The 21,885-nt window shown below is 34.0% G+C and overlaps 1 protein-coding gene across 1 annotated transcript in view; it reads left to right on the forward strand.

Moving 5' to 3' along the window:
* Positions 1-8,917: 8,917 nt before the first annotated feature.
* LOC127795355 (F-box protein At5g07610-like) overlaps positions 8,918-21,885 on the forward strand; it is a 35,123-nt gene continuing 22,155 nt past the window's right edge. The window contains exon 1 of the mRNA XM_052326976.1: positions 8,918-9,304. Within this exon, the coding sequence (XP_052182936.1) occupies positions 8,969-9,304 (336 nt within the window). The 5' untranslated portion in view covers positions 8,918-8,968. The remainder of the gene's footprint in view (positions 9,305-21,885) is intronic.

Below are 21,885 nucleotides of genomic sequence, written 5' to 3' on the forward strand. Positions count from 1 at the left end.
ACCTTGAGCCATCAACATCAAATTATTTATAAAAAATGAAAACTAGAGATTTTATAGAAAATTTGAGATAAAAAATTAGAAATCATTTTTCACAATTAAACAATCTCTTACTATTTGTTGCATTTTCTAAACCTCATAGTGCACATAGTTTGATATGTTCAAGATGTAGCTAACTATTCGTTGTGGTTTGTGTTTTACAGTATTGACCTCGAAGTGGTTATAATGGCATTTTCATTAACTTTTGGCTTTTTCACGATTTGCTTTGTTGGAGATGAGGTTAAAGGAGATTCGTGTGTGGTATTGTGCATGCATGGTAAATTTATTTCATGTAACTTCACAAGTAGGAGTGTCAAAAGTCTGCAATTTGAAGCTACATCCTTTTGATTATCACAACATCCATCCATGCATGGGGAGACTATTTTTTTTTTTTTTTGAGGGTATTTCTTTGAAAACTATTCTCCCATTTCTTGTTTAAAATTTTGTTTCCTTTCTAGTTTTCTTGCCCTTACAGTTAAAAATGTCTTTTTCCTCTCTTGGTTTTCAGTTTTAATTGATTATAAATTTGTTTGCTTCCTGTGAAATTGCATGGTTTCCAACATCACTCGTGTGTCGTATCTAGTAGCTTACATAATGAATTTGAATTCTTGACTTCCTAACTAAACATGCAAGAGAAACTATGATGAAGTGATGCATTGAGAACAAGTATAAAATGACGTATGCATGTCTACACAACCATCACAAAGTAAACATTATATAGTGAGAGATGGATTCCAATTCTCAATTTTCGAGAGTTGACCTTAAGTCATGGTCTGTTTAAAATAATTGTCTCCTTGTGGAGGATATATTGGTGATTTTTCTTGTTTGTGTTCTAGGAAAAAGCTTTTCTTTTTCTTTTTTTTTTAATCTTTTGAGAAGTAATCTTTATAAAACACTACTAAGGTTTTTAGGCTTTCCACGCCCTTTTTTTCCATTTTGTTTCTTAATGGCCGGGAGATTGGCTATTTCAAGATATGTTCAATTGGGTTTAAGTTGAAGTTGTCGCAATGGTAGGTTGTCTATAAATATGTTGTACTTTTAACTATATTATTTACACAATTAAATATAATTCTTTTCGATAGTTTTCCTAACAAATAAGTAGTCATTCAATTAGGACGTGACATTTTAATATAGATGGATAGCTTAGATTAGAAGGATTCTTTATGATTAACGACTATGATTTATTACTATTATAATCTTAGTATAAATAGCCTTTGTAGACAATCATTTTTAGCCTAATTCAACATATGAGGTTTTCCTCAACTCTTTAAGTTTCATATTATCGTTCCAACTTTAATCTGACATAGTTTTTAGTCTATAATTTCTGCACTTGAATTGTTGTTTTTGATTTCTCACTACGCATCAGTAAAGTTTTTAATTACTCAAGTAAACAATTCATTCTTACTCGAGTAAGTTTTATCACTACTCAAATAAACTGTCCATCCTTACTCAAGTAGGTTTTCTTCATTACACGAGTAAGCTATTAATTCTTCAACTAATTTCAACACTTCCCCTCAAACTAGTATGAAAATGTCTTCCATTGATAGCTTACCTACTAAACTGTCAAATTGTGTCTTGTGTGGTACTCTGGTCAAAATATCAACAACTTGACTGGAGGTAAGGATATATGTCATGCAAATAAGACCTTTGTGAGTTTTCTCCTTAATGAAATATTTGTCAACTTCACGATGTTTTATTCTATCATGGAGGATTGGATTATGAACAATGAAGATGGTTGCACTATTATCACAATAGAGCTTTTTTGGAGATGAAGTTGAAATCTTCAATTCTTCCAAAAATCTCTTGAACCACATCATCTCACATATGCACATTGCAACTAATCTAAACTTAGCTTCAACACAACTCCTAGTTACCACACTTTGTTTTTTACTTCTCTAAGTAACCAAGTTACCTCCTACAAACGTACAGTAACCTGATTAGATCTTTTGTCTACAACACTTCTTGCCTAGTTTGCATCAGTATATGCTTCTATTTATATCTTGTCTCGTTTCTTGAAAAATATTCTTGTACCTGGAGTTCCTTTCAAATATGTTAGGATTCTATACATAGCTTCAAAGTGTTCTTGACCAGGAGAATGCATAAATTGACTTACCACACTTACAACAAAGGTTATGTCTGTCCTAATGTAACACTCCACTTTCTCAGACATATTATAACTTAGGACAATTTTAGGATAATAAATTTTTCCTTTCTAAAACTAACGCTAAATCATATCATTCCTCATATTCATCCCAAAATTTTCATTCATCTATCTCGAATGAAAATTATCATAAATATAAAATGCGAAAGCTAAGAATTGAACCTCAAAAATAACATTGAACCATAACAGTATTACATGATCGTTCCTCATAATTCGTCATAAATAACATTCTTTTATTTTACAAGACTGCTCATCAACGGAACATAAATTTCTTAACATGACTAAAACATAACTAAATCTTCATGAAGAAAGAAAATACAGGGACAACTTGCCAAATCCATCGGACATGACATCTCATGCTGTTACATCTCAACCACTTCCTTGCCTTTGCTGCAAGCCTCAACTAGAATGTTTGAATGTTCCACGGGTATGGTCCAAGTTAAATGTTGAATCATCTAAGTAAGGGATTCATAATAAACATGAATGGAGCATAAATGCAAAATGCAATAATAACATCATCTATTCACCTTCCTTTAGTGACCACAAGGAATCCCTTTGCTATCACCATTTTCCAACCTCTCTTCCGCGGTCGGAACATTCATCAACATAGCATTCTAACCATCATTTTACAACCTCTCTTCCAAGGCTGGGATGTAATATAACATTCATAATAAACTGTCAATTTCCTGTGTCACCAAATAAACATACAATGCATAACAAATAAACTTCACCGATGAATATATGCATTTCTCATCAACATTCATGCAATCTACATGATATATAGCATAACAAGGCATGACAACATGATAAAACTATTTACATAAAATCGAGTTTTGGTACCTTGAAATGCGTGCTTGAATAATTTGCTCCTTTAGTCCCAAATTAATTTCTAGAATTTTTTAGAAATTTTCAAAGACTTTTCCCCATTTTCACTATTTTCTCTATTTCTTCATATTTTTTCTTTTTCTTTTTTTTTTCTTTTCTTTTCTTCTTCTTTTTTCTCCTTCCTCCCTCCACGCACTGCCTCCAACTGGTGCATGCAGCACCCCAGCCACCTCTGCGCGCACTACTGCCTATTATCGCCCACATCCGCGTGCCATCGCACGCTATCGTCGGCCGCCCATTGCATCTGCTCACGGCCATGGTTACCGCCTATTGTTACAACCAATTCTGGTCGTTTCCAGCCACCAACCACTAGCCAATTGGCACCCTTGGCCACTGCTTTCTCTCCCTCTTCTTGATTCTACCTCCCCATTTCGTCTCCTTTCTCCCTCAATTTATAGGTGCTTTCAGGTTGGGCACCACGCATAAATATATACATATAATATATACTTCACTTACTTAGCCATCACGCGCATGCTATATAATATAACCATATATCTCTTGGCCGAGAAATTCCAAGCTTAGTCATCATATATATATAATATACTTTCTACAATAATTCTTGACCAAGAAATCAACTTGTTGCAACAATTCTTGACCATCACACACACTGCGCACACACACATATATGTATTATATATATATTTCTATTATATTATAACTATATAATATATTTGTGATATAATATCCTAGAAAATTACTCAATTAATTCCCAAATTTCTTGATCATCTCACCTGGGTATTTTCTTAATTGCAATTGTTCCCTCAAACATTGAATTAATAATCATTGAAATACTTAAAATCCAAGATTAACAACTCTCAGTTACTCGATAAGCACGTTTTTTACCTTGGTGTCCTCACAGAACCCTTGTTTCATCTCGAAACCACTTCAGGGTTGATTCTTACATAAAATCAGAGTTCCCTCAAGGTTCCATTAACTTTTTAGAGATCCATTACCATCATTTAATTTTCTAGGCTGCATTTTAGTTGTACCGAAAATTGTCTCTAATTTGATTCCTTTTAGCATCATAAATCTTGTCTCGGGACGCTCGTCAATGACATACCCTTTTCTTTAGACATTTATGTTCAAGGGTACTTCCTTCCATTAACTCGGTTGTTTGACATTATTAAATTGTCTTCTAAATCTTTGAACTTGACTCTTTAACATCATAAAATATGAGATATTTCGATATATTACTTATTTTGACTTGGGGTATTACACCTAGTGTGTGATAGGTAGATCAATATTCCAACTAACCTTTGATACATTTCCCTAACCTTCACATTTTCAACAACAGCAGGTTGAAATTTCAAATTATGTTCAATTGGAGCCTTGGCTGCCTTGCATCGCATCATCCTTGTTTCATTAAGTAAGTGGAACACATACCTACATTGATTAACAAAGATGCCTTCCTCTAATGTAGCAAATTCCTTCCCCCAGGAAATACTTTAATACCCCTAAATCTTTGATCTCAAAGTCACTAGTGAGTTCTCTTTTCAACTTTATCATTTCTACACTACCATCTCTTGTTATGATGATATCATCAATATATTCAATTAAAACAACTATTTTACCTTTTCTTGGTGCTTGTAAAGTAGTATGTGATTAGCCTAACTTTGGATGTACACGTGACTCTTGATTGCTTTTCCAAACTTTTCAAACCAGGTTTTAGGCGACTGCTTGAGACTATACAAGGATTTCTTTAGCCTACACACCTTATCTTTGCCAAGTTTGCTCTCAAAACCTAGTGGAAGATCCATGAATACTTTCTCCTCCAGGTCTCCATTTAAAAACGCATTATTAACATCTAACTGGTGTAATGGCTAATTGAAATTCATAACTAGAATTAGCAATATCCAAATAGAGTTTATTTTTACTATTAGAGCAGAAGTCTCCTAATAGTCTATTCCATAGGTCTATGTAAAGTCTTTTGCCACAAGTCTTGCTTTGTATCATTCTACACTTCCATTAGTCCTACATTTCTTTGTGAAGTCCCATTTTCACCCCCATTGGTCTCTTATTTTGTAGCAAGTTGACTATCTCTCATGTGACACTCTTTTTTAAGGCATTCATTTCTTCCATTATTGCTAATTTCGAATTTGGATGATCAAGTGCTTCTTGAATTCTTCTTGGGACAAATAGATTATGTTAGTTTTATCAATGATTTAGTATCACAAAGAATATTTTCACGAACTATCAAACATTTAGTTCTTAACATCAATCAAACTTCATTAACACAATTATGTATTTTTCTTAATTTTTTCCGCATTTTATCATAAGCAAAAAATTTGGATACCAATTGTTGTATCATATTTTTTGATTAATGAGAAAATGTGTTTGATGAAAAACAAGTCTTAGAATGAAAAATCAATTATGTTAATCTCATATTTCGAAATAAGCATTCTTAATTTCGAAACATGCAATAAAGGTTTTGGCTCGAAAGTTCAAAAGTTTGAAAAACCTAAAATTTATGCATCATGTTTCGAAACCTAATATCTATGTTTCGAAACATTGTTAAACCATTTATTTATACTTGTTTTGAAACTCTCTTGAAAAGGTTTCAAAGTTTTTCTAAGTGTATTGTTATATTTCGAAACATCTATGAGATTGGGGTCAATGTTTCAAAACTTGCATGATATGTTTCGAAATGACTGTCATTTCTGTAAGCCAAGCATTTAAAAATTGAAATGCATTTGTTCTATATATTTATTTTCATCTAAAAGTCTCTCAAAGATTTTTTAATCTAATCTCCATCACCTGAGAATTCAAATTCAAATTTGAATTTGAGAGCAAGTTAAAATATTCATAGTGGCCATAAGATCCCATAAGATTATGTCTCCCACTGAGTGTTGTCTCAAGTGCTAGTCCAGCTGTAAAAGGTTGAATGTTTTGAAACATGGGGTATATGTTTCGAAACATTAGTGTAAATTTGTACTGTTTCGAAATCCATGAACTATGTTTCGAAACATGTTTTTAAATTTTGTCTCTAATGGCTATAAACAGTCAAATTTCTATCTCTTGATATACATAACATGTGTTTGAAGACAAGAAAGATAGTGATATACACACACACAAGACACAAGAGATACAATACACATAGAAGCACAAGTGATGGATAAAAGATTTTGATTGAGCTTTCAAAAGAAGATCAATATACGTTGTAGGATGTAAAGGAGAAGCAAGTGAAAATAAGAAGTCTTACATTTTTTGGCTCTCCTCACCTTAAGCTGTTATAAGAGGTTTGTACAACCACTGGTAAGGTATTTGTTGCTATCAAATTCATCTGGGTTGTAAAGATAAAACTTTATTTATCTCGATATTTGTTGTAAGGTTTGAGTTGAGCCTCAAAACTCAGTGTGTCAAAGATTTGAGTTGTGACTCAAAACTCATTGTGTCAAAGGTTTGAGTTGAGACTTAAAACTCATTATGTACAAGATTTTTAGGTGAACTGTGATAAAATTCTTGTTGTATTTTCACTAGTAAAAGTGATAGGATTGAAAAATCCTTCAAGTGGGAAGACTTAAAGGTAATGGGCTAGGTGGGGTGCCGAACCACTAATCCTCCCCCTAACTTCATCAAACTCAACATTTAACTTGGCAAGAAACTTGAAAATACGATTAGCATCAACCATCTTTTTATAATGGTTGCAATCCTCAATAGACTTCCACTCATAATCATTAAAAAGATCAAAGATCTTGCCACAATGTTTTAAAAGAATGGAAATACTTAATGACACTATCCTCACCTTGAATATCTCACCAAGTTTTAGAATGACTTCATATACCTAGGATTGGTTGTTGAGATTAGAATACATCTAGGTGACATTGTCCTAGAGGTTTTTTGTAGTTGAGTAGCACATATAATTGGATTGAATGTCTTATTCCATAGAGTTAATTGACCAAGTCATAACCATGGAATTTTTCGGCATCCCAAGCTGCATATGTGCAACCTTTTGGATTTGGTTCCATAATCTATTGTCAGGTAATCGATTTTTCTTTGCTCTCTGATATACATCTTAACGGACTACGATCAACATAGGAAATTATCACCATTAAGTTTAATGGTTGTGATCTACACGGAGTAGACTTCAGAGATACGTGCAATTGGAGTTTCGATGGTTTTGTTGGGATAGGTAGTGGAATCAAAACAAACTTCTAATATAGTTATGGAGAAAGGAAAACTATGATGAAGAGAATAGAGATAGCTACTAGGGTTCCATTGAGATCGAAAGAATGTGGCTTTGATACTATATAAAAATTTTTGGTAATCTCGTTCGCATACACAAAACTGATTTACAATGGGATTTAAGGTTGATCCCGAAACCTTCATAAGGAAACTAACCACTAAGTCAAGTAACCTCTAAAAAAGAAAAAAAAAAAACTATACATTGGGAAGCTGACTAATAAGAAAAAATTATTTATACATTAATACATTAGAAAACTAAAATCTCGGATCTCCAAAAATCTTTATTTTTCACAAGTTAGTCAAGTAAGTCTTCTTATAGCTTGAGTAAGTCTATCAGTTACTCGAGTAAATAATTCATTCTTATTTTCAAATCTAAATTTGTTATCTTTAACAAGACTTGACAGAGTGAGAGAAAAATTTCGTTATAATGAGTAAATTAAGATAACGTTGTTTTGATAAAAATAAAAGATTACAAAACAACGCTAGTTTTATCAAGATAACATTGTTTTGATAAGTTCCAAATGTAACTTCTTTTATGGCTTGAATTGATTTTAGCGATTTTTTTATATAAATTTATATTATTGTATGCTATAATTAGATTGCTGAATATTATAGCATCAAATGAAATCCATTGCATCCTCCCATCCGGTCACTGCATTGTAATAATTAATTGAAACTGAAAAATTACATTGATGCATGCACCTATCACTTAATAAACAATCATATATTATTCCTCGTTTAGCTAACTAAAATTATTCTCATTTATGATTTACTCATATTTGGAGATTACAAAATATATCTTCCTACTTTTATAACCCAACCTCATCTTTCATCTTTGTAATGATACAACACAGAAAATAATAATAATAATAATTGAAGAAAAAAATAAAATTTACCTTTTAAAGTCTATATTGGTCATTTAATATTTTTAGCATTAGAACACACATGTTACATATTACTGTATTTTTGTTTTTGACATTGGATGACCATTTAACAAAATATGTTAAGAGTTTGATTTTGATTTCTTCTTGAAGTGATATTTATTTACATTATATTAAAATTTGTAAATTGATATAAAATTTTAAAAATCATAGAAAAAGTTAATAAATTGACAACTTTACACTTTTAAAATTATTTACAAGACGACAAAAATCTGTGATTTAAAATAAATAATTATGTTAAATTTTTAATATGCTTAATTTTTACTATTTATAACAAGTTCGGTTGTTTTAAATTAAATAAACGGTAATGATTGTGTTAAATGAACGACAATAATTACATTAAATATATAAATATTTATTAGATCAAACACTAAAAGTTAAATTAAATAATGATAATTTTAATGAATTCACGCCCAAAATTACTTGGCCTAAGGCCAAAAACCCGTCACGGTAAATTTTAAAATAAAGCTGGGCTGTTTTGGTAATTTCAAGTAAAAAATTTGTGGAAAATATCATTATTGCCCATTCAAATTATTCTATTTTATTATTTTAAAAAAAAAAATAGGAATTAAATGGAAAGAGACGAGGCTTTACCGTTAGTATAGTGAGCGTGGAAGGATGCTCTTGAGTGGGTTATCTTCCCGCTCGCCGCTCGTCCGGAAAACAGGAAACTCATTTAATGCGGCATGCCGGAGATGGAAGAAGACGACGAATAAGGAAAGCAATCAACTCCTAGCGCACAACTACCACCTGCCCAGGTTCCATGTATCTGTGGCATCTCTTTCTCTATATATGCATTCAGCAGCGAGAGGGATGGCGAAACCCTCATCCCTTCGATCACGATGCCTCCCTCCCGCTCCTCCGCTTCACGCACTGGCCGAAGCCACCGGCGAGGGCCGAGGAAGCCCTTATCGTGTCCCAGTGCCGAACTGGTCGCCGGAAACGACGACCTCCTGAAGCAAATCCTGATCCGTCTACCAATAAAGACACTGTTCCGATTCATGCTAGTCTGCTGGAGGTGGCGCCTTCTCATTTCCAGTCCTCAGCTCATTCTCGATTGGAAGCCTCCGAAATCTGCTTCCTCGTTTTTCTTCCGAAGGTACTCTGCTCTCGAGTCTAACAGAATCAAGTTTCATTTCGTTTCCCTCAATGAGCCCCTACCGAACCGTCGTAAACCCATGATATCACTTGATTTCGTAAGTGATCCTTTAGGGATAAAAATTTCCCAGTCCTGTAGTGGCTTGTTGCTTTGCTCTTCCTCTAGTTCCATGATGGATTCTAGTAACACTTGTTACTACGTTTACAATCCTACGACAAAACGATATACCACCATCCCCAGGCCTCGCAGTTCCCGTGAACAATATAACGTTATACTCTCCATGAACTTGGCATTTGATCCATCTGTGTCTCTTCATTACAAAGTACTTTGTGTGTGCGCCGATGGTTCGCCTAATTCTCCTTATCAGACTGACGTTTATTCATCTGATACTAGAAAATGGGACCTATCCACTGCATCATTTGTTGATTCTTGTGGTGCACTATTTGAAAATGGCATCTTCCTGAACGGCAAGATCCACTGGCCTTCTTGCTCGAAAACTTCAATTTATTATGATCTCAATCGAGCTAAAGTGCTTGAAATGCCTATGCCTATGCCTATGCCTGTTTCCCGTTCAAGAGAGCTTCGACGTTTCGAGGAGTCTGGAGGTCGTTTGTTGTTTGTTTCCTTTTCTGAACCTCGCAATACACAGTTTGATGTGTTTGAGATGCAGAGAGACTATTCTACGTGGTTTCTGAAATATCGTGTTGACCTTCAAGTGGGTGCAGCGGCATTTCCGGGGTTGTTATCTTCTCCATATTTCTTGCTCTGCTTTGTTGGTGGAGAAGTTGAAGGAGAGCTATGCATGATCTTGTACATAGCTGGTCAAGTGGTATCCTACAACATCGCACATAGGAGTTTCAGGAAGGTCTGTGATCTGCACCTGCGTGATTGTGATTTTGACTTAATAGTTCTTCGCCCCTGGATGACCATCCATCGGTGCATGGAGACGCTGTCTTATGGTTGAGGGCATTTCTCTGAAAGTTGTCTTTTGGTTCTTATTTCTTATTTTGTTTCTTTTATAGTCATCTGGACAACCATCGCAAAATTATATAATGAGAGGGGATTTCGATTTTCAATTTGAGGAGTTAGCGTTAATCATAATCTGTTGAATGGTTCTTGTTGCTTGTGCTCTGGGAAAAGTTTTTTCTTTTGATAACTAATCTTTCTTTTACATTATCAAATTTTTATGGTTTTCCTACTTACTCCCCCCCCCCCCCCCCCCCCCCGGGTTTCTTAATGGCCAAGGGGTTGACTATTTCAAGATATAACAAGTTCAACTGGTTGTAAGTTGAAGTTGCCACAATGGTAGGTTGTAAAGCATGTGTGATACTTTATTTACTAACCTTTTCTGCTTAATTTTCTTTTGGTTTACTTTCAACTAGGCCAAGCAGTGGCAATGATTAATCCAATGAAAAGAAAAAGTTGTTCATTATTTACAAAGTCAATAAGTTGTCTGTTCCTGGAAATTATCCTAGCCAAAAAACAGGAATACCTGTTTATCAATTAATTTCAGAGTCAAATGATTGTTAACATAAATTGGCGAAGGCTATTACAAGGTCTGAATATGTCTTGTATAAGGATGGCTAAATAAAGAAGCTGTTATTGACATATTTTGGTTCTTCACTTTGACTTCATCAATTCTTTTTCTTTTTATTTGCTTTTTTAACTGACATATTTGTGCTTTCATGAAGATTGATTGTCAGATCGTCACTTGAGATATATATATGTATGTATGCATGCATGTAATATTGTGATGTTACTCTGAAATATTGTGAAGATATTCATGTGGGCAAATTGGGGGCAAAATCTATATCGACTCAATTGTTAGCTCTCATATTTGATTAATAAAATTTGATTGATTGGTTTATTTATGCTGATGACTTGTAAAAACACAAATGATGAATAGAATCATAATAACATGCAAAAACAGTACCCATTTTTATTGCTGTATTGACATAATGCAACCACAACAGCATTGGTAGTTTTTACATTTCATTGGATTTTGAGCATAATTCTTTCAAAATATTAAGAGTTTGAGATTTCCTTTGTCCTTCTCCTACTTTGTGCTTATTAGTGTGGGGTTGGGCTACAGTTACCTTGGTGGTGGTTGTGCAGCTGGTGATAATGTTGATGGGTTATCTTTTCTTGAACCTAGTGTACTATTGCCTACCTGCAACTCGGGAGTGCAATAGGAATCAGCTTTGAAACTAAACTGAATTTCTGAATTCTTTTTCTAATCTCAAGTAGTTGCAGATATTTATTTTACAATTTTGTATAGATTTTTATTTCATTTTCCAATGTGGTGTATATTACCTAGTTAATTGTCTGTGTTGCTTCCTTGAGTATGACTGCTGAATATACATGGTGAAAGTTATGGAAAACTACCACTGAAGACTCCTTAATTATGGAAAAAATTGATGTCTGTCATTGAGAATCTCCTGTTATGTGGTTGAATTTTGTCGTGTGGTGGGATTTTAGTTTTCGACATATATGAAAAGAGAAGAATTTTGCAGGAATCTTTCCTCTGACTATATGTTTAAATCTGTTATCAGAAAAAAAAAAAAAAGAACTATTTCTATTATTAGTCGTTCAATAAATTGTTCTGGATTGAAGTCTAGCCTCATTCCATCACCTCTTCCGACATTTACATGGGATCCAAGTCCTTAAAATGCTTATTCAGTAGTTCATCACTACAGCATATTTGATGTAGGACAGAAAAGTAGATACTAGGAATTAATATTTGTTTATTTTATTTCTTTTTGTATTTCCTATTTTTTTCTGCTTCCTAATTTTAGTTTGTTTCCTTTTGTTATTCGCTTCCATTAGATTCATAAGTGGATTGGGATTATGGAATTTTAGGAAAGGATTATAGGTATTAGTTTCCCATATATATTAGTTTAGATTGTAATTGAAACTAGCGTTAATTATTGATTTTGATTCGAGTTTATTGAGTGGTTTTGAGTTGTTTTTTGTGTTCTGGTTTTGCATCAATATTTTTGCTGTGGTTTTACATGTTCTCAAGGAATACATGTGAATTGCTATTGTCATCTGTTCTATACTTCAATTTATCATGTTGGTTATAAACTTTTAGTTAATTTTGTACTTCTTAGTTATATGAACCTTAATCTTGTGTCGTTTTCTCCATTAAGATGTTCAGTATTTTAAACAGCTTTATCTCTAAATTGCACAAGACATTCATTCTTTCTTCAATTTTTTAAAGTTGATTCTTTGCTTTTGTGAAGGGTATGTTGGTTAAAAGCACTACAACATATATTGCTATTGGTCAATGAAGAAGTTTGGACTGTAAAACTCATTCGCTATTATTTGGATTTGACACATATTTACATTACAAATGGTAACTGCTCATATGGGATAGTTACACACATAAAAAAAAACTGCCTAACTGTGCTACCAATATCTAGTTAGATGACTAAAATATTGAGTGACTGAGAGGTCTACTTAACAACGCATCATTGTGTCTTTAGTGTCAGAATACGTCTCATTTGTGACATCTCAGATTTCTTGTGCCGTCTCGTGGAGGATGAGATTTTCTTTGACTTCATGTCATGGAATTGACAAGCCATGACATAACCATATTGTGTTCTTCCTTTCATGTCTTGTATTTTGAATATGTTGAATTCGATTTAGGGGTTTCACCATTAAGATAGTCATTTTTTTTTCTGCCGCTAATGAACATCATAACTGAATGTCCATTAGAACTAAGAACAATGGGAATATGAGAGGAAGAGGAAGTAAAGACTACTGTGGTGAAGGACACCATTGGGACAATGGAGGAATTTTCTAATCAGAAATGTTCTAATACTATGAAGTTTGGACTGTAAAACTCCTTGACTGTTATTTGGATTTGACACATATTTGCATTACAAATGGTAACTACTCATATGGGACAGTTGCACACATAAAAAAAAACTACCTAACTGTATATTATAAATAATTGTATAATTAATGAAACTGCCCCTATATTTTGCCTAACTGATTGTATAATTAATGCATGTACCATATCTGACAATGCATATTGCTTCTTGTTTGAGCTTAAGACTACCTGGCTAAGAATATAAGACATTCTATGACTAGATAATGATGTGATGCACTACAACAAGTTTAATGGTTGCAATCGATCACAACCCTACATATCTCAATAATCACCACAAAGTAGATATTGCATAGGGGGTTGAGGTGGATCTAATTCTTAGTGTTGAGGAGTTAACTTTAGAAACATTTTCTCCTTGTGGATGACATGTGGATTCTGTACCCATGATTGTATTCATCAGCATGTATGGGTTTAGACCTTTCGTGTTTTGTACTTCTTAATGCTTTTTTTTGTGCTTTTGGTTATCAACTCTTGCTTTCTCTGTCTCTTAATTATCCAAGAGATCCGGCCGTCCAAGATATAGTAATTTCACTTGGTTTTAAGTTGAAATTTCCACAATGGTATGTTAAAGTTTGTGTGATGCTTTATTTATGAACTTTTTGCCCAAACTGGTTTGTCATCAATTAGGTGAAGGCTGAAGCAAAATTAGTGGCTGAGCGAATGTCTTTTGGAAAATGATCCTAGCTTGAAAAAGAAACAAAAATGTTTGATATTTACAATTGTCAAAGTGAGCTTTTAGGTAAGTAGGCAAAATCTATTGCAAGGGTTGAGTGTGTTTTGTATAAGGATAATTATATTTATGCTCATCATGATCATCAACTGCTCCTTATCCTAACTAATTAGAGTCTGTGGCATGGCATTCATATTGTCAATTGACTTACAAAAGTGACATTAACAATGCAAATCCATGCAATAGAACAATGTGTCAAAATTTTACGTTGGATACCCTCCTTGGCTCAAGCGACTAGTCTATTCTTCGCTGCTGCTGTTGCTGCTATCTTTTTTAATATGTTTTGTTTGCTGATGCTTTTGGATTAAATTATTCCAAGTTACTGGATACTCTGTGCCTTTGTGGGCACGTAAGGGGCTGATCGTAGCAACCTGCTAAATAGCTGTGATATCAGGAAAGAAATCCCTGCCTTGCTAATCAAAAGCATGATCATTTATTTCATTTTCTTGGTGGTCAATTTACTGTTTCTTTCCGTTGTAAGAAATTTAGGTTATCTTGATGCTAATGAATATCTCCATCATGTTCCTTTTACTATGCTTATACAAGCTCAAGATGCTAATGAATACTGGTCCCCTCAGAGGGAAACCTAGTATAGCAACCATTGTATTGACAAACACCATGTCTTGGACAGCGAGAAATCAAGCTTCCGCTTTAAAAAATTAAAATAGTTTTGGATGCTCTAAATGCTTGGGGACGTTGTATAATGATACATTACTAGTTTGAGTTTGTATTGTGTTCATGAAGGTAGGCTTAGAAGAAGAAATGTATTTATGAACTTATTACTGAGGTACCAATATGGTGTTCATAGAAGACACAATTATTGGTAGCATATGTTTTATGTAAGCTAATGCATAAAAGTAAGGCCACTATAAGCAGCGATACAACCACCCTACCTAATACAAACAACCCCAATAAAACCTAGAACTAGACAGAGAATGAGATAGAATCACTACTAGGATACATCGAGAAACCATTGCCCCTAGACAATGAAAAATAAGGAGAAATTGATGACCAAAATTTGACCTGAAGCTTGATTCACTGAATATTCAAAAACAGGAGCATGACCCTTCGCTTCCAAGTTCAACCGCATCTGCCCATGAAAAGATGAAAAACAAACTGCTTCTGCTCAACTCAAACCACTCATCCTTTAGGACAGCCTTTAAACTATCAAAGACACAGCAAGGAGAAGCTGAAGAAGACATAGATTAGTGTATTTCCAGCCCCCTGACTTCAATCATTTAGGTGCATTTTGAGTTAATACTGTGTAGAGTGGTGAGTAGTCCGCTAAAAGGAATTATGCTAGCATGCGATGGGTTTTTGTTGGTTTGATTTTGTTCTAGGTGGGGGATGGAGCTGGAGTTTAATTGTGGTATTGAATTTCGTTTTGAATTTGTTATTATGTTTAAGAAGATAGTATGTGCAAGTATTGTATTAGATGCTGGGTTTTAATCCCTTCCTTCATGCAGGCCTCACCCCCCCCCCCCCCCCCCCCCCCCCCCCCCCCCCCCCCACCATCACCACCCACACACACAACCTTGAGGTTCTTTGCTTCTGTACATATGATTTCTTACTGAGAAAAATGTGAGTATTAAATTTAGGCGCCTGGTTTTAAGACCATATAATTTACTATTATGGATTGGCATTGGTAGGAGGGATTTTTCAGGGTTGTACTACTTGCCCTAGAGTAATGTCTTGGTGTGGTAAAAAAAAAAAAATGTGGTTTCAATCTGCCTCTTTGTGCGTATTGAATTAGGTGCACCCTTTTTAGAGCAACAGACTTTGCATATGCAAATAGGTGTTCATGCTAGAGGGTTTGTACTGGTTGTTCCATGGAGATAGTAAAGTTCAGGTGTGATAAAAGATGATGCTCTTTTGAGCCCTTTTGCTGGAAGTACATTCTTTTGCATAATATTTTGTACAAATCCATCAATCCATGCACATTTGAACATAATCACAGATGGTTATTTCCATTCTGTTTCATGCTTGTATCTGTGTTATCAGAATTCTTCATTTTGCCCAAGCTACAGAAACCAAGATAGAGGGTGAGTTGGGTTCACTCTTAAAAATATGAAGTCAAAAATTGAAACCCAAATGACAAGCCACTAATGGCAAGAGTATTAAAATAAAGTGATGAGAACATGATATGTAGTGTAAATGTATTTCTGCAAATGAAAGTGAAAGAATGTGCAAGCTTGGATAGTAAAGATGAAGTATTACAACTTCTAAAAATGAGATATAAACAGATAAGGAGAGAATAGATTGAAGACAGAGATTCCTGGTCATTTCCACATCCATCCTCCAAGAGCTCCCATTGAGTGTTGTCCACTATTTGCAAATAGCTGTATATCAACTAGCTTGATAGGTGCTGGCTCACCTTTAGTTATTTGTCTGGAAAATCATTCGAAACATCAACCTCGAAACAACTCCAGTCTTTACCAAAGAACCAAGTACACTTGCTTAAGTGTTTTCTCAACTTCCAAAAATCAATGATATTGTTTTCTATGATGGCTTAAAAAAAAATTTGGAGAAGCAAATGCTTACAATATAACTTCTTGTTCCTGCTTGCATTTAGGAACCATTCTATAACCCAAAGAGATGGTAAATCAATGAATCCCAGAGGATGGAGAAAGTTATTTGCTAGGGCTTCAACCATGATATGAACATGAGGTTCTTCACATTGTCTGCACAATCTCCTGGAATAACTGAGGGAAAGGCTCGTATTTATAGTCTTGAAAAAGTCATGTGTAGGCGATTTGCATTTAATGCAGTTAGATCTGTAAAAATAATTGTTCAGTTTTTCCTATATCTGAATTTCGTGTCTGGAATTGGCACTTTGCCTATGGAGTTGATTCTAAATTGCAAATTCAAAATCCAGTCCTCAGACTTTTTAGTCAACTCAAAATCACAGATTTTGAGTTTCCTTCACCTGTTAACACCTAGTTGCATCCAAAACCACATTAATTGCAATTATTTACATAAAGAGGATAAGCCAATATTTCACGTAAATTAACTTTTTTCTCATGGTTTTTGAACTCAAAATTATCACTATATGGAGCCTTGAAAAAGTCGAAGCTCTTTCTTTGTCAAGTAACCTAATCACATGTTATTATTTCCCTAAAGGCTTATGATTCAAAAGACAAGATAAAATGAGAAATTGAAAAGGAAAGGAGAAGTACAACCACCTGACATCTGATTTGATTCATGTAGCTCATTTTTGTTACTTCTAGTGCAAGAAAGTCCAGTGGCTTATAGGTTGATTAAAGGTTAACTATATGAGGTCCCTTACCTAGCTGAATATGGTGTTGACATGATTAAATTTCTACAAGATGGCTCAGAATTCAATTCAGTTAGCTCAGAATTCAATTCTATGTTTCTTAATCCAACTGCTGACACAAGAACATTTTGTTTTTGAACTCTGGTTATGTTGGCGTACTTCATGTTGCACTTCCATTATATTCAGATATAAAAGGAAATAACCAAAGTTCTACTATGAACACTCAGCAGTCTGATGTGACTTTTTAATATAGATAGATGGCTTAGATTAGGGATTCTTTGTGTTGAATGACCATGATTTATTACTATGATTTAATATAGATGAATTGTCTAGAGTAGAATGATTCTTTTTTATTAACAACTATGATTTATTATTGTTATAACCCTTGTATAAATAGTCTTCAAGTTTCAAATTATCTTTTATAGCTTTGATCGTACACTACTTTTAGCCTAATTGCTGCACTTGAATGTTGTTTTTGATATCTAGTTGCATCAAATGATGTTCATGTAGAGTGCAAATCTTATCACATGTGCACATAATTGAAGGCCATGAACTTACTCTTCAAGACCAAAAAAAAGCTTTCGATCCACTTGCAACAAATGTAAATATTCTTGATGATACCTAGGAAAGAGTTCATGTTTGGAATATCAAGTTGGTTGTAAATGTTCCCCTAGATAATTTACTATAAGGATGGATGGATTTCTCAAAGACAAGAGCATAGTTCTTGTCTTCAGAGTTAGATCTCTTATCAATTTTAGGACTTGAGAGAAAGATATGGAGAAGTTATTTGTCTGAGTAGACTATGCTTATTTTATTTTTCTTTCTCATTTGCCTAAATATTAGGTTTTGTGCCCTTTTCTCCTTTGACTCACAAGCTCCACACAAGTTAATTTTTTTATGCAATGATCCTTCTAAAAGGTGGTTATATCTCCAGATCATTTTTGCGTTGGCCCAAATTGTTGCACAAAAAGAGCATATTTGTATCAAAATGAATGAAACTTTATCCTAATATTTAACAAAAAGTGAATTAGATGCGAGTGCACATGCACTTGTCACTTAATCATTCAATCTAACCTCACTTCAGGATGCAGTGTGTACATAATGTGCATTCACTATGAGAGCTACGTGGACTTCAATATCGTGAGGATAGAGAATTATTGCACTATGAAAAATTGACCATAGATGTTGACCCTAGATCATTTGCCCTAAAGATGGTGGGATTTCTTAAACCTCAAAGTACAATACTTACCTTCAAGTCTAGATCTGCAATATATTCTAGGATTTGGGATAGAAAGAGAAGTTTTGATGTCTAAGTAGACTAAGTTGATCTTTTTTCTCTCTCAGTAGGTTGAATGATAGGGTTTGCAGTACACTCACAAGCTACTCTATAGCTAAGTTGTTTACAAAATAATGCTTCACGAAGGTGGGATTATATCTCCTAGACATTTCTTGGTTGGCCCAAATTTGTTTGACTTGCACACAAAAGGACAATTATATTGAAACTAATTTAATCTTTATCCTAATTTTATTATTGAAGGTGAGTTTTAAAGTGTCTTTGATGTGCATTTGATATGTTTGGTTTTCCAATTCTAAGGATTTGAAAATTATATTATTCCAAACCTCACTCAAAATCTTCTTTGTGCAAGTTGAATTCTCAAAGATTGCATGACCTATCTATTGGTTATATACCAATCAATGTTAAATGAAGACAACTAGATAAGTGCATCTTTTACCATATGGATAAGGAATATGAAAAATAATTTGTTTCTATAATGTCACAAGTGCAGATGATTGTTCATGCCAAGTGCTATGGTGAATTAGAACTTGTTGGTACAGTTGGTTTGATATATCCTGTGTTGTCTAGGGGCTCTCAATTTCCCCCCAACTTACATTTAGTATCATGTTATAGGCATCATGAAGCCTGCACCTAATGGATGTTGGGTTGCTCTTGCTTGTACCATATGGATGCCAAAGACATGCTTATCTGATGTCTAAAAAAAGGACTCAGTTGATGGGTTGAGTAGAATCCATAAGGATTGTTGGAAGCTTTTATGTAGCACATGTGATATGTCTTATATAGCTTGCACCTAGTGCTCAAACAATCCATATCATGTAGCACATGTGATATGCATTGTCGCATCCCCCATCCTCAAACTTTAATTATTGTACTGACAAATTTCCTCAAAGAGTAACAAACAAGAAGGCCAGCCAATAGCTTTTTTAGTTGTGAGATTGCCATTTCCTCTTCATAAGGATATATACAAAAACAAAAGAGGTTATTGATTGTATGGTTGGCCAAGAGTTGGAACTTGGAACCAAGTTGACCCAAGGCAAGTTAATTAACCCGAGTTGGGTTAACTACTTAAGTTCTCACTGTTGAAGCTTTTACACAGAGCACTTTCTCTTCATGCTAAATAGCCACCCACCAAGTTTCTTTTTAACATAGGGATATGATATGTGCAGTGGACTTGGTCTAATTTGTTTGTTTGTTTGTTTTTTTGTTAAGGTGAGGTGGTAGTGTAGTAGTGAGTAGTGTTTTCTTAATTTCATGCATTGTAGTGGGTTGTTTTCTCTTTCCCATGTAAGACTATTATAAATAGTTAAAGAATATCATAAAGGGAAGGTAATTGAAGACCCAATTTTTGTCTCGTTTGCTATTCTTTCTTCTTTAATTTTGTGTTCTTTTTTTTTTTCTCTTCTTCTCTTCCAAATTTTATTCATATCAATGGTATCAGAGTCAAGCGATCTTGACTGAAGATGTTTGGAGCAAAGGATTGTAACGACTAGTATGGTGTTGATAAGTTTGATGCAGCAAACCTATTTTTACCATACAATCTCGAACAATGCAATGAGTTTGATGATGACAGTACTTATAACGGTCTTTCAATCTTTGACGAGGATCTTGTTGTCATAATCCTCAACGAGAGTTTTAAAGAATTTGAGATTGTTGAAAATAGGTACATTGCGCTAATTGACATTCACAAGCCAATCAAAAATCAATTAGATGGGATAGTTGTTCACAAGCCAATCTTGTACTGCAAAATTTCATCAATGTCTCTTGATTGGAAGGAATCTATTTTTGTTGAAGATGGAGCAAGTTTCAGTGTTTATGTACCAGATTTCCATGGTAATCTCTTGGACAAAAAAATTCAAAAATGAATTAATACAACGATGAGACTATGGAAGATAATTATTGAATTATCAAACTGTCAAAACTACTTTGAGCGCAGTAAAAGGATCCTTAAAAGGGGGGGAATGATATGTGTAGTGGAGTTGGTCTAATTAGTTAGTTTGTTTGTTTGTTAATGTGAGGTGATAGTTTAGTAGTGGGTAGTGTTTTCCTAATTCCATGCATTGTAGTGGGTTGTTTTCTCTTTCCAAGCATATAAGATTATTACAAATAGTCAAAAAATATCATAAAGGGAAGGTAATTAAAAATTCAATCTTTGTCTCGTCTATTATTCTTTCTTCTTTAATTTTGTTTTTTTTTTTTGCTCTTTTTCTTCTCTTCCAAATTTTATCCATATCAGGATATTGACGTAGAGTATCTTCTTTGATTTATTAGGGTTTTATTTTCTTATTTGTTTAGCTAATGGTTAGTATTTATATTATTCCATTTAGTAAGTAGTCATTTGACTTGGATATGATTTCTAAATATAGATGGATGGCTTAGATTAGAAGGATTCTTTCTAATCAATGACTATGAGATTATTTACCTAGAGTAAATAATCTTTTGAGACACTTCATAGTTTGTCATTATTATTTAATTCAACATATGAGGTTTTCTAAACCCTTAAGTTTCATGTTATCTTTCCACCTTTGATCTTACACTGCTTTTAGTCAAATTTATGCACTTGAATTGTTGTTTTTGATCTCTCATCACCTGATATGCATGTAGAGTGTAAGTCTGGTCACATGCACATCTTCGAAAGCCATGAGCTTACTATTTGAGACCAAGAAAGGTCTTCTAATCCACCTGCAACAAAGTAATTCTTCTTGATCTCAAGGGCTGAAAGTTCATGTTTTGAATAAACCCTAAAAAGTCTGGTTGTAGAGATGAGACCTAGTTCATTTACACCAAATATGGAAGGATTTCTCGAAAACAAAAGTACAATTTTTATTTTCAAAACTAGATTTGTTCTCTCTTCTAAAACTTGAAAGTGAGAGGTTGAAGTTTCTATGTCTAAGTAGTCTGAGTTGATCTCCTTTCCTTCTCAATTTTGTGCTTTTATTTCCTTCGACTCACAAGCTCCTTAGAAGTTGAGTTTTTGCATGATGATCATTCAAAAAGGTTGGTTATATTTCCCAATCTTTTTTGCACTAACCCAAATTGTTGCACACAAAATAATTATATCAAAACTAATTTAACTTTATTCTATTTTTTTAGTAAAAAGTGAATCAAGTGCAAGTGCACATGAACTTTTCACCCAATCATTCAATCTGACCTCACTTCAAGATGCAATGTGCACATTATGTGCATTCAACGTGCAAGCCATGCGCACTTCAAGATCCCAAGGATAGAGAGCTCTACACCATGGAAAATTGACCATAAAGGTGAGCCCTAGATCATCTGTGCCAAAGATGGTTGGATTTCTTGAAGACCAAGTACAATACTTACCTTTGAGGTTAGATTTGTGATTTATTCTAAGGCTTGAGATAAAGGAAGAAGTTCTGATATTTAAGTA

Source organism: Diospyros lotus, chromosome 2 (genome assembly GCF_014633365.1).
Source record: "Diospyros lotus cultivar Yz01 chromosome 2, ASM1463336v1, whole genome shotgun sequence".
In the NCBI taxonomy this organism is placed as follows: Eukaryota; Viridiplantae; Streptophyta; class Magnoliopsida; order Ericales; family Ebenaceae; genus Diospyros; species Diospyros lotus.